At 37.3% G+C, this 18,584-nt stretch overlaps 2 protein-coding genes across 3 annotated transcripts; one reads left to right on the top strand and one right to left on the bottom strand.

Moving 5' to 3' along the window:
* Window positions 1–1,678: 1,678 nt before the first annotated feature.
* LOC147553541 (RNA polymerase II C-terminal domain phosphatase-like 3) lies at window positions 1,679–8,096 on the bottom strand. The gene is made up of 12 exons (XM_086666423.1): window positions 7,125–8,096; window positions 6,830–6,962; window positions 6,649–6,704; window positions 6,510–6,570; window positions 5,021–6,397; window positions 4,171–4,692; window positions 3,935–4,081; window positions 3,576–3,844; window positions 3,354–3,465; window positions 2,994–3,251; window positions 2,572–2,618; window positions 1,679–2,483 (listed from the first exon to the last, which is right to left on the bottom strand). Exons 1-12 carry the CDS (start codon window positions 7,754–7,756, stop codon window positions 2,420–2,422), a joined length of 3,678 nt encoding a protein of 1,225 aa, XP_086522549.1. The 5' UTR covers window positions 7,757–8,096; the 3' UTR covers window positions 1,679–2,419.
* A 1,949-nt stretch (window positions 8,097–10,045) lies between these two features.
* On the top strand, window positions 10,046–13,009 carry LOC147553540 (basic helix-loop-helix protein 80-like). Of its 2 annotated transcripts, XR_015237817.1 has the most exons (9): window positions 10,119–10,604; window positions 10,723–10,938; window positions 11,356–11,421; window positions 11,679–11,747; window positions 11,854–11,937; window positions 12,157–12,339; window positions 12,475–12,583; window positions 12,693–12,773; window positions 12,810–12,927. XR_015237817.1 is itself a non-coding variant. In XM_086669799.1 (8 exons), the coding sequence occupies exons 1-7, from the start codon at window positions 10,233–10,235 to the stop codon at window positions 12,562–12,564; spliced, it is 1,080 nt and encodes a 359-aa protein (XP_086525925.1). In that variant the 5' UTR covers window positions 10,046–10,232; the 3' UTR covers window positions 12,565–12,583; window positions 12,693–13,009. The 2 variants fall into 2 exon arrangements, 1 of the variants encoding a protein (XP_086525925.1); XM_086669799.1 differs by having other exon boundaries at window positions 10,046–10,604; window positions 12,693–13,009.
* The last annotated feature ends 5,575 nt before the right edge of the window (window positions 13,010–18,584 follow it).

Raw genomic sequence — 18,584 nt, 5'->3', positions numbered from 1 at the left:
AGTTAGACAATCACTCGATTAGGTCAAACTTTCTCTTTCCCAAGACAGAACGCACTTATTTAGGAACCAAGCTTCTATTTTATCTCTCATACACGAAGAATACCACAATTTTGTAAGGCTACCACCACATTATTATCGTTGTCTTGACAGTTCAAAGAGTTAGACAAACATTCGCTTCTGTCCCTTCTCTCTCCTGCGATCAAGAAAGGGTGCAAAGCAACTTATTATTCTCTCTGTCCCGACGACCAAAGGGTGTATGGACTTTATCACTTTATCTCTCTTAACGATGAAAGAGTTAGGCAAACATACACTTCATTGTATCACCTTCTCTCCTCACAGTCGCTCTATATAGATAAGCCTCACACCATGATTTCACCCTCTCACAATTATATTAATAGTATATGTCATGGTGTGAAGCTTATCTATATAGAGCGACTGTCAGGAGAGAAGGTGATACAATGAAGTGTATGATTGCCTAACTCTTTCATCGTTCTCTCATAAAAAAAAAAACTCTTTCATCGTTAAGAGAGATAAAGTCCATACACCCTTTGGTCGTTGGGACAGAGAGAATAATAAGTTGCTTTGCATTCTCCGAGTTTGCGTATACTGTGGGATCTATGATCACACCGCTGACATCACGTTGGGTCGAGCTTACCCGAGAAGTGCATGTACAAATGATGCCCATTTTCAGACAATGTGGCGTCACGTGTTTACTTGTCATCCATAATCAGTACGTGATTTTATTCGAAATCAGTACATGATATCGGATGACAGGTACTCGCGTGACCCCACATTGTCTGAAAATGGGCATCATTGTACATGCACTTTTTGGGTTAACTCGACCCAACGTGATGTCAGCGGTGTGATCATAGATCCCACAGTGTACGCAGACTCGGTGTCCATAAAACAAGACAGTTTGACTTCTAATTAATGTGATTACTTTGACTTTCGGTGCAAAATAAGTACCAGAGACGGTTTCATTTCACCCAACAATCTGGTTCCATCTCACCCATGATTTCACCCTCTCACAATTATATTAATAGTATATGTTTAGACACTAGTATTTGTTGTAAAATAATCCAAATTAGTGGTGAGACGAAGTGTGGTGCTCTTCTTAAGAGGTTAAGCACCCTTCCCTAGTGAGACCTTTTAAAATCGTGAGACCCAGGTGTGTCAAAGCGGACAATATCACTAATAACTCAGAAGACTGATCCGCACCATCCTATAACATGTTATCACCACGAATCGCTCTATTATGATGCGGTCTTGAGAGCGTGTGTTGTAAGCAATCCCGTATTTATGGTGAGACGGAGTGTGATGTTCCTCTTAAGAGCTTAAGCACCCTTCCCTAGTGAAACTTTTTAAAACCGTGAGGCCCAGGTGTGCCAAAACTGACAGTATCACTAACGGTCCGGAAGGCTAATCCTCACAATCTTATAACAGTATTTTATTTATTCGGAAGTTATAGTTTGGGTTTGATTATGAACTCCTGTTTAATGAAATTCAATTTACCAATAATTTTCAGTATTTTCTTTACCTTTCGCGAGTTTCGAATTTTCTAAATTTTGAACGTAGACCTAAAACTTTTATGAGTTTTCTACTACATCAACAATACTACAAATTGTCTTTTCGCATATAAAATACTCTGTTTTACCTAAGTTGCTCCAACAAGAAAAAATTGTCGAAATTTATAAAAATTGATTAAAAAAAACTATTGTTTTTAAAGTATAGATTAAACATACCATTATCAATTTGACATCAACTAATTAAATTATCAACTTCTTCCAAAACTAATTGATGATGGAAACTCTATGAAAGTGACAACACAAAATGGACACATTGTAGTCTTCCCCCTTTGACAACCACCAATTATTTTCTCCATCTCTTATCTCTCAAAGAGACTCTTGAACAATTTCTATCTTGTTTTTATGAACTTGGTCAGAGGTCTTAACTAGAAGTTCATTTCAAATGAGTTAGGTCATTTTAGGTATTCAAGTTGAAGGACTCCCTCTACAAGATCTGGTTCAAAATTTAGTCGTCTCTCCTTTACTACAATTTTGAAACATTTCTTTCTATCTCAACTCCTACGCAAAATACAAAAAACCCCATACCATTTCCAAGCTTTTCAAGGTCCTCATTGTGATCAAGACCCACACCATTTTAATCTTCAAGTCAAAATTTGGGTATTTCTTTTATAATTCAGTCTGCCCCATTTTAACTCAACTCAACCCCTCATCCCAACCCGACCGGCCAGCTAGATGGCCGACCCAAGCCAACCCAATCCACCACATTCTAGCCGATCTGAGTCTACACAGCCGGGTTAATTGGTTTTTTCGTATTTTTATTAGGGGGTCTTGATTTTATACCATTTTGAAGTGTGTTTTCTTCTGAGGTTTGGTTGTGGGGAAGGTAGATATGTTTATGGTTTAATGGCAAAGTCAATCTCATTTGCCCTCCGATACAACAAAGCCGACGCTTCTACCCTGTTAACAAACAAACTTCATGATTTAGTCCCTATTTTCTTGATCGATACTATCTACATAATCTCATAATTGATCAAAGTTTCTTTACCAGCCAGGATGAACAACAAATCTCCCTGTCATTAGACCCCAGTTAACCTGTTTCAGAGACAGTTAATCATCAGTTACAGAACTACCCAGCAACTATTCCATAACCCCCATATTGTTAGGGTTTCATAACTGTAATGACAACAAATGCTGTACTTCTTAATCTGACTGTGTGTCTGATTCGCCTGAATGGCTGACTAGAACTGGTTCAGAGTTCATTTAAGTCAGACATTAAAAGAATCCGAATCACGAATCCATGGTCTGAAATGACCAAAAATGATTGTTGTGCCTAACTAAAACACTCCAAACTAAGACAGACCCATCTTTAGACAAGTCAGACTTGGGGATTCAGATTCAGATAATAGAAAATCACCACCACAGTGTGTTCCAGTCCTGGTGGCATTTAAACACAAGAGCAGAGCTCACCTTATTAGTGCCGAGAGTATTAGTCACGACATGAGTGACAGCTTCATCGATCTGATTGGTGCACACAGCACCAAACTGTTCCGCTGTTTGCCAAAGTGGGTGTAGCTCGGGTTTAGCTTCACCCACTGGAATAATGGTACTGAACAAAACACGACAACCTGCTAAGATCTTTCGCTGCTCAGAGTTCAGGATAGTTCTAACATCCGGATCATTTAAACACTGATGTGAGTAAAATATCTTGTGTATTCTCTCAATTACCTATTCGATGAGAGATACGAGTAGTTAATAAAGAATCCAAGAATAATCAGGAGAGAGAGAGAGAGAGATTTCTTAAGTATCTTTAGTTGGTGTTGTTCTTACTGCTAGACAGGATGCCAAAGTTCCATCTTCTGGTCGCTCGTCATGATCAATCTCAAGAAGTGAAGGACCATGCAACCCAAACTGGCGCCTACTGCACGGGAAATAAATATATCTGCAATGGAAATTTTGTTAAACAAGGAAAACCTGAAATACGAAAAACGAAGCATTCCACCCAAAAGATGGTATCAAGCCGAAAAGTTTCAGAACTTGAAGCTCACTAACCTCTCCACAGCTATCAAATTTGGTCGATGATGGGGCCAGACCCTCACAGAATCGTCTATGATCACGATAGCCGATTCCATACCCAAAACCCCATCCAAATCCTTGCTCTTGGGCACTCTGTCTTCACCATCCAAGGAATCTCCATCATCTCCCCTCGATATAACTCGTCCAGCAAATAGAGACCCAGTAGGATCGATCAATTTTGCCATCTCTGTTGCATATCGTTTGTTCCCCATTGTGTATATATGAAGCTCGTACAGCTTACTAGCCTGAAAAATTCAGAGGAAGTATTGAGAAACGAGAAGGAATAGAAAGTCTTCCAGACATTTGAAATTGCAAAAGTTTAAAGCGGATAATACCCTCTCAAGAAAATTCCAGATTCCGGGTCTTAACTTTGTCCACATTCCCATGTGAGGAAACCGAAAGAGATGCCTCTTCGGCTTTTCACGATCTTGCAGTTCCTTTATTCTCAACATTTCCTGGTGCACAGGGTCTACTTCCACAAACTGGAATAATTGAATTTACAGCTTCAGCAATCCTTACACAATTAGTTAAACTAACTTATTTAGGAACCTAAAAATGAAAAGTACCACACCTTCGCTGAATTTAGTAGAGTGTGATCAATATCCAGTACAAGGCAAAGCTTCTTGGCTGCAAACATTTTATTCTGCTCTTCTATTCTTCTTGTTCTTTCTCTTTGAATAGCTGCTTTATCCTGATCATCATACCGTCCGAACAATTGATCCATCTCTCCCCACACGTTTTGTAATTGAGAAATTTTGGCACAGTTGTCACTTTGCTGGTCTATACGACCTGTAGAGCCAACTCTTCTATCCACCTTATCTAATATTGGTTGAGAAGGTAAAACATTTTGAACGTTCTTCGCGATTTGTGGAATAATATCTGCTTGAGGTGCAGACGGGAGAGGGGAGGAGGTTGGTTGAATCAGACCGATGGGGAAGCTATCCTTGCTGACCCTCGTGATTTGAGGGAGGCTGTCATTTGTTTTGAGCTGTTCAGGTTTGGAGATTTCATTTTGTTGAAATGTACTTTTGTGAAGAACACGGCGAGGGTCACGGGGTTTCATCCGAATTTTCCGTGATTCACCCTGAGAAGTCTGTGGATAGACACAAGATGATTAGTGACCACGTTGCCAAATCCAAAACTATAATCATTAACACACCATATTTATAAAATGGAGTCCATCAAATCAATTATCCACATCACTTGCAACGTTGTTACCCATTCTCAATATGACAAAGATAACCATGGAAATATAATCATACTATCTAACTACACTACTTTGTAGAAAAGTCATTCTCAGATCAAGGAATTGGAAGTGAGAGAGAAAAACGATAATTATAAACAAAGTGGTCGAGTAATTGAAACTGGATTAACAGAATCTTTGCATATGACATGCAATAAAGCCATTTGAAAATCCTTACCCTTGGAACTGTAATATGTTTTTGTTCAGTCTCTGATGACTTTGAGGAAGCAACATTTAGTAACGGAATTGTTCCAAGTATCGAACTCGGATCAGTTGGAGGTGTTGCCTTTTGGGCATGACCAAAATTCTGCTGACCACCTGACATCAATCTCTGTTGTTCCTTAAATAGATCCATCAACATGGTTGGGTTTACTGCAATGTCCTTAATCGAAGAAGGCAAGGATATTGTATTACTTGTAATAGGCTGCCCACTGACGCCAGTTCTTACATTGATATTGTGGATATTGGAAACCATATGTCTCCCTCCAGTACCCGTTTCACCCTTGTTCACTTTCCTATTATCGATTTCCATGTTCCCTGCCAATTGATTCCTACTGACAGGTTCGGCCCCTTGAGTCTGAACCATTGAGCTGTCCTTTGGAGATGCTACCTGGGCTTCTCTAGAAGAATCAGAACCTGTAAACCCATTCCTTCGCCTTTTCGAACTACGCCCGTCCAATACAGACTCTTCGGCAATGATGTGCTTCCCAGAACTCATTATTCCACCAGTTTGCTGATTTAAAGGCACATTTAGTAAGGAGTTGTTGGAATCCCGAACAACCACTTCGGCGTTAGCAAACTGAAGCCTAGGGTCTCTATTCTTAATTGGAGCACTTAAAACAGGTGGCTGCCATCCTGATGCTGGTGTCTGAGCAATTTTACCTATGATCGCCTTCGGTTCATTTGCGCTATTTACATGAGATAAAGTGGGTGCAAAAGGTTGAGGTGAAATAGATACAAAAGAACTAGAAACCTCTTGACCATTATCCCCATCTTCATGCCCAATTTCCTCGGAGGGAGTGGGGCTTGGGAGACGATTATTAGAAAGAAATGAAGTTTGACCAAATTTCTGTTGATAGGTAGAAACAGCACGGAAGGCATCAGTTTCGTATAGATGCATCATGACATCATCTCTTTTATCTGCTATATTACTGGAGGATTTATCTGAGTTAAGTACTTTATCCGTAACAACCTGTGTTTGTTTCATAGACAAAGGTGGAGGAGGGATTTTGCTTGTGGGCGAAGGAAGGTTATCGGGATCATGTTCCTTGTGAAGGTCAAATAGGGGACCGAAGTTTCCATTGCCCCTAGAACCAGAAAATGGTCTATATTTCAAACTCTCAGACCCCATATTTCTCTCAAAATGACTTCCAGATATTGCCTCCATATTTAACTTCTTTAAAGAATTCAAACCATGTACGGAACGATTTTCAACTAAAGCTCCAAACGCAGTCAGACTCTTCCTGTTATTGTCCGATACTTCTGTCTCCTTATTAATGCCCTTGACACTAGACACACCACATTGTGAATCCAGTATACACAACATTGAGTCTACCTGTGAAAGAAGAGACAACTTTTAGTTTTCTGTATTCCTACAAGACCACATTTTTGTCGTTACCAGAAGGGTTGGCGAAGACATTTTTTTAACTACCAACAAAAGAACACACCTCTTTCATGCACTCTGATGGAAATATATCAACACTTCGGCTCTTTACATAAGCAAGCAACCTGGAAAAGCGAACTATGTTATAACTAATTTACTACTAACAAAAACAGTTCCATTCAAATATGTATCGAGCAAAACACCTTTGAAAAATAGTTCTATTTTGTTCTTTCTGAGTCACTGTCATGGAAGAAAACACCTGCACCAATACAAACATACACCTTTTGCATAAGATATCCGAAAATAGGAAACAAAAGTTAAACATTTGAATTATAGCAACTTTACTAAGTTCAAAGAGGGCATATAAGAAACAAGGTATTTTACAGAGTTCAAAGCTTGTATCCCATTGAATGATTGTTGAAAGAGAGCTTCAACCTCTGGAACACGATTTTCCTCAAGCATTAACTCCAACCTTTCTAAACATCTCCATAATAGAGAACAAGCTCCAATAAATGATCTAAAAACAGATATAAAATCAGTAACTTCCTTAGAAGGCAACTATAATTGGGGACAAACAAACCAAAAGAGCAATGTGGATTGAAAACCCATGATCCAAAAAACCTAAAATCAAATACCCATTACCCAAATTCTTCAATAACAACAGAAAAGAACAACTTACTTTTCAGCTTCTAAAACATTTATAGTCATTAAAGCTTCTCGAATTGACCGAATTTGATCATCAAATTCCGATACTTTAAATTTTTTGTCCAAGTTATCAGTTTTCAATTTGTCTTCAGTTTTCTCCACATCCAAATCAATCTCACCTTCCTCTAATTCATCTTCTTCACTACTATCATCAATTACAACAGTATCCAAGGGTTTATCATCATCATCATCTTTGCTAGTTAATGAAACATTATCAGGAGATTCTCTTTTCATTTTCTCATCAGATAGTACTAAATCTTCCTTGACATTTTCTCTAGTAATCAAGGGTTTATTTTGAACACCTTGTGCCCAAGCAAAATTATGCAAATTTGAACCATAATTTTTTGAAACAGAATAGTTCATTAGATCTTCTCTTCCCATCCAAACCCTAGATTCATCTTCTTTAGGTTTTGATTTTTTCACAACAACAACATCAGCTTCTTGCTTAAAAACTTCTTCACTAATCTCTTCAATAGATGATATACTATCATCAGAAATCTCTCCTTCTTCCATATCTTCAACTACAGATCCGTTTTTCGTCATATATATTGGTCCACCTATCTCGTTAGGGTTTATAGAAAACCGATTAGATTCGGTTAATAGCATGAGTTCTCAAATCAAAATTTTCAGATCGAAAGTATTATAACCTAAAACGAAAACGACGATCAAAACTAACTAGGATCTATCGAGATACAAAAGCAAAAAAAAAAAAAGACTTAGGGTTTCAGTTAGAACTTAGGGTTTCAATAAGATAGGATTGAAGTTGTTATAATTTATAAGGGATTGATTCAGATCTAAACGAGATTAAGATTACTAATCAAACTAGGGTTCCGATCACAAGGGGGAAACAAAAGATGAAGACAATGACAACGATATTAAGGAAAAATAGGGCTAATAAATAGACTTTTTTAAGATTCTATTTTGTTAAATTTGGACCGTAGATTTCTCATAGAAAAGTCTTAATTGGTTAGATTTCTATTAAAATATGGAAACAAATACCAGGGTTTGTTCCGGTGTTACGCGCGTAGTAAAAGCATCATTCGATTGTTTTGGGAGCCTAATAGGCGCCCCTCTGGCTCTCTTCTCCCTTCACGGATTAGGCAAGTCCGAGGCACTCGAAATGGGCCTAATCTATGTCCGTTTGAACAACACGGACTGAGGCCATTTTTAGTGTCCTCAGACTGTTCAGTTTGAGACCCACAAGAAGTGCCAAGATTGAAGGTGGACGGAGCGTCTTTCGACACACACTTTCAATTTTTGTGAATGTCAACCATAGTGGACTAAGATTTACTTGGGGTGCAACTTACCCGAAAAACTAACATATTTATATTTTCTTCGTCATCTTCCCACCACCTTCGACATCCGTCACCACTGAGAAGGACAAAGAAGGCAGGGGAAAGAAAGTTTGATCATAAGAGAAAGTGATGGGTGAACGAGAAAGATAGAAAGAGAAGGGGTGATAGTGGGTGAAGGTGGTTGTCGGTGCCTATGAATTAATCTTCCAAGATATTCGAAATATTTTCATTTTCTTGCAAACTTAAATTTAATTACGTTATCTGAACAAAGTTTGATAAAGAGATTAAATTTTGAAATATTTTGGTCTACCAAAAATTCTACAATAACCAAAATTTCATTATTTGGTTGGAAAGGGTGGGGAAGACGAGGAAGATAAAGACCAAGGGGTACAACATGTGTAGTTTTTTAGGTGAAAATTGAACCCCCCAAGTCATTTGGAGCCAACTTTGATTGACAAAGATTACATTCTGAGAAACAAAAATTAGATGCCCCAAAGTGGGTGGCCCTTTTATAGTTCTATTTACATATTTATTAGCCTCAACTGTAAATTGTGTTTACCAATGGTACCACTTTTTAGGCTTCCAAGTTTGATCTGTAGCCAAAACAACCCAAGCCCAGTGACCACTACCTTTCAGACCCAGTCCAACATTTGTAGGTTACTTACCTTCTTTTGGAGGCCCAATACAAGTGGGGAAGTGTTATGGACACACGCATATATCACCATGTCTCGGCCCACTCAAAATCATACTCCTCTAAGCCCACACACTACTAGTACGCACGTCCATTTGAAGAAAGGGAGAAGACGACGGTGAAGGCGAGCAGGCGGTTGTGGGTTCCCTCTACGGCTGCTTGGGTCCTCTTTCTTTGTAACTTGCTGCATTTGTCTCTTCCACTTGATCTCTCACTCACTCGGTCTTCTTCTCTCGACTCCATGCTTCTCTAACTCCTTGTTGTTTCTACCTCAAGCTCGTCCTTCCCTCACTCAGTTTCACTACAGCTTTGTTGGAGTTAGGGGTTTGTAAAAACTGTGGCGCTCTATGTTGAAATTTTCTATGGATGTATCACATAGGAGGAGATCTACCCACGGCCCAAGTGTTCTATTTTGGCCACAAAGCATCCACTTATATTTGACTCGAACAATTCTGTCGTCTATCTAAACAATTTTTACAAATTTTCTCATTAGTGAGAGATAGAAATTTATAATGGGAAATGATAGAGTGACTTAGAAATTGATACTTAGAGGGTGACATATTTCCTCATTTAGAAATAAAAGCGGTCCCCACCGTAGTCAAACTTTGAAAAAACCTTGTCTTTTAGTGATTCCACATCAGGGGCATTAAAATGCCCAAAAAATTGGGCACTCTAGCATCTCCCATTTATAATACCACATTGCCCATTATTTTTTATTCAAACATTATTTATGTAACATAGAGAAAATGTTATGTGTCAATTCGAGCTTCAGCATAAACATATTTTAGATAGATAAACAGTAAACAAACTTGTAGACCAACTCAACTACTAGCTTGTAAACTTAACAAAAAAAAAAAACTACTAGCTTGTATGTATTATTAGGCAATGGGGCAGACATTGCATGGCCTTATTACAAGTTTATAGTAAATTCATGTCCTCACTCTCTCTCTCTCTCTCTCTCTCTTCTAATCTCTCTCTATATATAGAGCCCCTTGTTTGTTTTAAAAACCCACCTTCTAATGCTTACTTTCTCTCTCTGCAATCTCTTTCATTTCCTCTTCAACACTTCCTTCTAATTTAATACTCTGTTCTAAAAATGGCAGCTTTTCCATACCAACAACAACCCTTTCATCTTGACTCACTTTTTCTATCAAATACTGCCTTTAAAATGTTTGATTTATTGCCTGAAAGAGTAGATACCAATCCAAACAACAACAACAACCCAACCCTTTTTCCTTCATTCCAATCTGATTCTAATGGTTGTTATCAAGAGATTATAAATGAATACTGTTTGAGTGAGAAAACAAAAAGTAATACAGATTCTTCATCAATTGTTGATTCTGAAGGTAGTGATCAAGAAAAGATCATAACTACTACTACTACTACTACTTCATCATCAATGGAAAAGAAAAGGAAACACAGAGATGGGTCTTGCATGAACTCTACTACCCTTGATCAAATCAAACAGGTAAAATCAAAATTCAACTAGTCCAAAGATGATTCATTATTATTCTGATGGTGGGTACTTGTTTGATTTCCATGTCTTGATGATTTTGTACTTGTTTTATGATTTTTGACTATTTTAGGATGGAGATAGAGCAAAACCAACTAAGAAACAGAGGAAGATTAATGTGGAAAATTTAGAATTAACAAAAGATAAGAAGTGCAACAAAGATGATAAGAGGAAGAAGAAGAATAATAATTCAAAAGCCATTAAAGATCTACCAACAACTACTACTGGTTATGTTCATGTAAGAGCAAGAAGGGGCCAAGCAACAGATAGTCACAGCCTTGCAGAAAGGGTACCACAAAAATTACACTTTTTATTTGAAAATATGAGATTACAATAAACAATCAAATACCTTAGATATATCATAAGGATGAATATACTTATAACATCCGCGAAACTGTCCGATATACTAATAACATCACGAAACTGTCCGAAAGACGCTCATACGCCCAAAAGACACTCCTACGCCCAAAAGGCCATCATCACCAAGTATAGATCGTGTGAGCTCTAGGTTTTCGGAGTGGATTCACTACCACTAGTGCAATACCCTATGTGGCAAAAGTTAGACCTTTGACACACTTAACTCTCATTAATATATCTATCATGCAAGGGAACTCAAGTGAACCACAAAAAAGAAAAACACACAAGTTTTGTTATTTTTCTTTTTTCTATTGTAAATTTGATTTATGTTTCTTTTTTCCTATTCCAGGTAAGAAGAGAAAAAATAAGTGAGAGATTGAAGATGTTGCAAGATCTTGTCCCTGGTTGTGACAAGGTATACATATATTTTTCACTCCATGCTTAACTAAAGGTTATATATTGAGGAAAAGTGTTGTTTCGCCCGAAAATGACGGCCGACCACACTCTGAAAGCTGATGTGGCCGGCTCCAACTGGTCAAGACATGTGGAGAGAAAAACGCCCTGACTAGTGGGAGCCGACCACGTCAGCTTTCGCACCAAAGAGCATTTCTCAATATTGAATTGTTTTATGATAGTCTCATGGGATTACGTTAAAACTCTCTCTCTTTCTAGGTGAATAGCAAAGCTGTTATGCTGGATGAGATAATCAATTATGTTCAGTCTTTACAGCATCAAGTAGAGGTACATAGATACAATATTGATGAACTAAGAAACCTTACCCTTTTTTATTTATTTATCTTGTGAACCATTAAATATTTATATTTATGATTCTCCCTTTCACTTTCAGATGCTTTCTTTGAAGCTTGCTTCCATGAATCCCATGGTTTATGACTTTGGAGTGGATTTAGATGCTTTCTTGGTTAAACCAGAGGTAAAAAAAAAAAAATTACAGCTCGACTTGCACCAAGAATAGTCCTACATAGACAAAATAGTAACTCTCATTGCCACTTGCTTTTGGGTTGAGAGACTTTAATCATGAGACTTCTTCTGTCTACGTGGGACTATTCTCACACTTCTCTTATCTTTTCCTTTTGTGTTTTTTTTTTGAAGTTGATGTGTTCTTGATTTGAATATTTATTACTTGGGGCAGGATAAACTAAGTACTTTGGGATCACCAACTTCTTCTTTTCAACACCTATCATCAATTCCTATAGCATCTACAACTTTTGCTAATGGAACAAATAACAATGTACCCTTGTTAGACAGTTCATCATCAGTTTCATTTTCACATCAACAAGATCAGAGGCTCAGTGATTACTTAACTCACTCTCAGGTACTAAAAAAAACTACTAAGATAATCCCACCTTGGTTGTGAAAATGACTCATTTACAAGAATCCAAAATGGGAATCATAATAAATGAAAAAAAAAAATGATACTTATTTGATAAGAAAAACATATCATTTTCAGGGACATGAAGATCTACTATGGCATGTGGGATACCAGAGACAAGGGTTCATTAATCAATTAGGGGCCACCAACTGGTGTTCTTTTCAGTAAAATTGTTTTAAAGATCATGGTAAGCCCTAAAATTCACTCACTTTGAATAATACTAACATCCAATGAGTACCCATTTTATGTAATTATTTCGACTTTTATATCTTTTATGTTTTTGGTTTTCTTTGCAGAATCACAAGCAGACTCTGGAAGAGATTGTCTAACATAAGAGAACCAAGAATTCAAGTCTAATAGAGATTATATATATATATATATATATATATATATATATATATATATATATGTGTGTGTGTGTGTGTTTTCATGTATCTGCAAGAAACAAAAATCATAGATTATGGGCATTTTAGTTTATGTAACTTATATTTAAAGCCAAGTAAATTATAGTAGTAGTTGTTGGTACATAAACAGCCCCCGGTTTATAAATTATAAATGAGATAAGTGACACAATATATATTGACGTGATATGTATATATCTTTGTTAATGAAACCGGAGTTCAAATCATACAGTTAAAAAATACTGTAAGTACACATTTTCGAACATTAACTTACTCTCTCTCTCACTCTCTCTCTCTTATATCTAAGTAAGAATTTAGTTTGTACTAATAAACAACCTGTCCGCATAGACATATTTCTCCGACACAAAAAAAAAAATCATGTGGTGGATTGACTATTTAATAACTCATGACCAACCAGCAAAACAGATGTATCTGTTAAGTTTGTGGTCATCGAACTCAAAACCAATTGGCAATGAGTGGAGAGGACGTATACTTTATATTCTTGGTTGCTAGTTACCCATTCTCCCATGTGATACTATTCTCACACCCCCCTCACGTGTGGCGTTCTTTGAGCCTAACACATGTGTTTTTTTTCTTTACGGGTGACGTGGAGCACGTGTGGCTTTTAAGCCTATCACGTGTGGGCCTAGCTCTGATACCATGTTAAGTTTGTGGTCATCGAACTCAAAACCAATTGGCAATGAGTGGAGAAGACTTATATTTTATATTCTTGGTTGCTAGTTACCCATTCTCCCATGTGGGACTATTCTCACAGTATCATGTGAGGGTTTGTATGTACAGACGAGTTGACATGTTTATACGCATATCATTACCCTTTTTGGATTTCGAAACCCAAGTATAGTTGGACCAGCTTTGAACAGAATATATAACAGAAATCGAAGTGTAGTTATAACTTCAGTGAGCAATCATCAGTAGGGAAAAATAAAGTGGTTTTTGTGATGGAGATGGATGAAGTTCTTCTCAAGTTGTACATATTCTCACATGGTTTTTACTCAGAGAGTTGGTTTTAATGGCCTGATTTTTGCTGTTTCAGATTTGCAGGGAGCAATAAATCTGTCTGCATTATTCATCTCTCTAATTTCAGACAATTTAATGTAACACTCAGACCCTCAGGGGACATCCATCCTTGTTTGATTAAGATGTACTTTAGACATGATTTTTTGCTTGGGTGAACTAGTTAATTCCCAAATTGAGGTCGACTTTTGCTTGGGTGAACTGGTTAAGACCCAAATTGAGGTCGACTTTTATGGGGTTTGTGACGTCCAAAGCCTTAACAGTTATCGGTATTGTCTCCACTTTAGGGGTCCAAACTCAAGTCTATGGGTACAGAGTTTTGTTTCTGAAGAAAGCTCTACGAGCCACACAAATTGTCTTGACACTTACTAAGCTTGATCTTACTCTTATATCTCACAGCCTCGCACTCCAAACTCTCTTCCGAGTGATGTGAGTCTATTACAGGGCAAGAAGAATTTTTGTTCTGAGAGTCATTACTGTCAGATTTTTAGTCTCCTCAGATTTGCCTTGTGCCTCAATCACTTTAGGCGCCATGGCGATTCATATAAGAGACTGACTATTTCTTCTCTATAAACCGAGCGTAACGCATACGAGGGTATTTGACATAACAAATGTGTGTCGAATCTAATTTTTCTTATACAGCAATCACGCTTTGCCTTGCCACTACCCAGACCGAATCCTGGCCGAAGTATGTCACTAGTCAGGAGTTAAGGAGATAAAATAAAACACTTTCTCTCTTTACATTTTGTCCGTACAACCGAAATTCGAAGAACAATGGCCGAGACATTCTTTTTGTAGAAAAGTCTATGTCATAGTTTAATTTCTTATCAGAATTTTTGAGGTGTATCTGTTAAGTTTGCGGTCATCCAACTCAAAACCAATTAACAATGAGTGGGAGAGGACCTAGATATTTTTTCAAAAAATCTATATAATATCCTTTATTCGATAGAATATCTCATGTAATATTTCTTGTAATATCCTCTGTAATTCTGGTAATATCCCTTTTAAGAAGCTATACAATGGAACCCCTATCAATGATTATGGCAAGGGAGAATTTCACACTTTTATGGTATCTAGAGCTTAAAAGTTCTTAATCTCCCACCTAGACATTGTATTTTTGTTTCTTTTTGGGTGACGCGGAGCATGTGGCGTTTAAAGCAATCACGGCATACCTCTAATACCATGTTAAGTTTGTGGTCATCCAACTCAAAACTAATTATTAGATACTCCATCCCACATGGGAGACTATTTTCACCACCTGCGGTGTTCTCAAATCTAATCCTAATAAGGGGTTTGTTCCCAAAAAAAGTAAATGCTTTGACCCTTGCTAATGGTGGTAAGTTTGAGGAGGTTTTGAGGAATAGATAGTTCTTGCCCTAAAAAAAAATCCTAACAATTACCTACATCTCTCAAAGGATACTGCTTGCAGTCTTAAATTATCTAAATCAAGCCTTGTATAATGGCATTTCCATCTGCCACATCTACAAAGAAAGGTATTGAAATGAGAAAAATGGGCAAAACAATTAAATGGGAAACAATGGACTCTTTCCCCATTCAAGCTTCGATGTACATACTATAATTTTTAGAGGGCCCTCAATTATTTAGAAACAGCTGGAATTAATTGTTCCCAATTCATCAATTTGGTTTAGCATCTCTTGGCATCAAAATTTGATAGCCCATGAGTGAGAAATGGAAAAAAAAATATAACCACTATCAGTGGGTCCTGCCTCGCAGAATAGGAGAAGGACAAGATATAGTCGCTATTCTAGTAAAAAACTAATTACATGAAGCTTTCCGACTACTATAGTCTATAGGTAACAAAAGATCGAAGACTAAACAGATTCACCTGACCCACTTATTATTAATCGTTCTTTCTCATGATCATTATCTCTTCTTCAAACAAGAAAAGACTAGAACGAAGATTAGATCAATGCCTATGTTTATACACTTAAAATGTATTGTCACACTCCACTAAAAAGGCCATATAAATATGTGTGTGATTGTCATAGTCGTTGTCTAGATCTCTCTTGAACTTTTGTTATACTTCATATATGTAATAAATGGGTGGCACACTTGGAAGCTCTCCTTTGGGTAATGAAGGTTAGAAGAATGACCACTCATATGAACCCTTACATCTAAGAAGTGCAAAGTTTAGTATCTCTTAAAAAAAAGAAAAAAGAAAATGACAATTCATGTATATGTATAAATCAAAACTTACCAATCCAAATGTACAATAGTACTATTTTTGGACCAGTTCATTAGTATGAATGCTAGCTTTTGTTGAAAAAATGTATTATAGAAATGACATGTTGTCGCGACTCTACGTTGTTTTATGCATATGTTTTTAGTGCAAAAATATTATTTCAATTAAATAATATGTAATCAATGTTAAGTCGTAGACAACGGACTCAAAGTGAGTAGTGAGTATTGGGTGAGCACATACATAGCCGTAATTGACATTTGGACTCTCAAAACTCATGCAAAGACTCCCAAAGACCATCTAAAGGAGCCTTAAGCCCATCTAGTTATATGGGATAAATCTGGAGGATGACATATTTTGTCCTTGATGCAGGCGCATAAACGTGTGGGCCCACGTCCACGTGTGCCCACATCCTATTTGGTTATAATAGTAGTTTATTTAGTATAGGAGAAGTTACTTTAATTTGATATTTCTTTATTTTTAAAGTTTCTATGTTTGAGTAGTTTATTATTTTAGGAATCCTAGTTTGAGTCTATCTAGGAAGGTTTATTATCTTATAAAAGGAGATCTAGTCTATGTTATTATTCACCTTGAAGAGAAAAACCATTGAAGTTATTAAGAATTTAAGTTTATTTTATCGTTTCTTACAGTTTTCTTTAATTATTCTTAGTTTATTTTATTGTTCTTTAATTATTCCGCTGCGTCTACATCAAGTGGTATTCAGAGCCATTTTTTTTAACCAATCACAATGGTCAATCTTACCGTTCCTACTCCAACAATCAAAGAGAAGACACCAACTTTTGCCTCCGAATGGGACAACATCAACAAGAAGTTATCCTCGGTAACAAAATTGGAAGAAGCTTTCGAAAATTACAAGAACGAAAATATGGAAAAATTCGATCAAGTCAATGATTCCATCATGAAGTTATCTAAACAACTCGAAGGCATATGTAAGTCTCCCTCTTTTACCACCACTCCTTCATCTACTACTTCCATTCAAACATCATCACCACAACCACTCCCAACCACAACACCAATTTCAATTCCCCTACTTGGTCAACCTATCGCTAACCCATGCCCGACCACTTTCCTCCCACCGATTCACATCAACACTACACCACCACTCTTACCGGTTTTCCCATTAACATACATAAACCCTACAACCACTCCAACCACACCACCTTTTTGCTTCAACGACCACCAATCTACTACCAACCCAAGTATAACCCAACCATACCCATTCCAGACCCCTCGGCAATATTATTCACCAAGCACCATTCCACTCGAAATCCACCACCAAAATCGCAACCCCGAACCCTCATCTCTACCGACACCACCACCATCCACCACCCAAATAACCCTACCCCAATATCACCAACATGTTCCTGTTTCCCTCCCAATCTTTTGGTGTCAAACACCATCACCAACACAACAAACCTCTCCTTACTATTCCATATCCCCAACACTTCTACCAGAAAATTTTGAATCTTCCATATCCCCAACACTTCTGTCAGAAAGTTTTGAATCTTCTCCTCAAGTTGAAACTCAGTTATCAACACACCCAAGTAATCAAAACCCAGAATTTAGTGAAGGAAAAGAAGAACAAAAAGCAATTATCAAAACCCATCACAACCAAGAAGAAGAACAACAAGAGAAACAATTAAGAAAAAGAGGAACAAGAAGAACAACCCAGAATTTTCCGAATCAATTATGTCCCACATCGCCGCTTTCTCTATCAAATCTCTTCCTACCAAATTTTCTTCAAACAACTAAGAAAAAGAGGATCAATTTCCCAATTCTTACAATGAACCTATACTCAATGGTCAAAGATCACATGCCAATTGAACAACTTCCATCTAGGTTTCACATATCAATTGAAGAAAACAAACAGTGGGCTCCAGGTATTGATCACGTTAGAGTACATAAACTACATGAAGATGAACTTGGAAAAGTCAATTTTGCGTGGCATATCTACACTACATGGTTCCATATCGATATCTTAGTTAGCGATGGTTATGCTTATACTTTGGCTATTGATGAAGTATTTTGGAAATTTGTTACAATTACTCTTACTTCACACTTGCTCATAGTACTTCACACTTTCTTGAATATTAAGTGGTTGTGCCTACCGTGGGAAGATGGCGAGATGAACATTATTTATTCACTAAGGTTAATTTTGCGAGAATCATTGGCATATGAGTTTGGGTACAAGGTTGACGATTACTTGCACATTAGTATCCTTCCATTCCAGTGCAAACTTCGTTCGAAGTGGGAATTACGGATCGCCATGACAAAGTTCATCGTCTACGGGTGCATCAACTTGTTTTCTTCATCGAAATCGGTTCGGGACGAACCTTCTGGGGAACAGGGTGCTGATGCAGGCGCATAAACGTGTGGGTCCACGTCCATGTGTGCCCACATCCTATTTGGTTATAATAGTAGTTTATTTAGTATAGGAGAAGTTACTTTAATTTGATATTTCTTTATTTTTAAAGTTTCTATGTTTGAGTAGTTTATTATTTTAGGAATCCTAGTTTGAGTCTATCTAGAAA

Source organism: Eschscholzia californica, unplaced genomic scaffold (genome assembly GCF_041429995.1).
Source record: "Eschscholzia californica isolate CP2 unplaced genomic scaffold, dmEscCali1.0.p SCAF_3, whole genome shotgun sequence".
NCBI lineage: Eukaryota > Viridiplantae > Streptophyta > Magnoliopsida > Ranunculales > Papaveraceae > Eschscholzia > Eschscholzia californica.
This window is presented reverse-complemented; position numbering and strand designations above follow the sequence as displayed.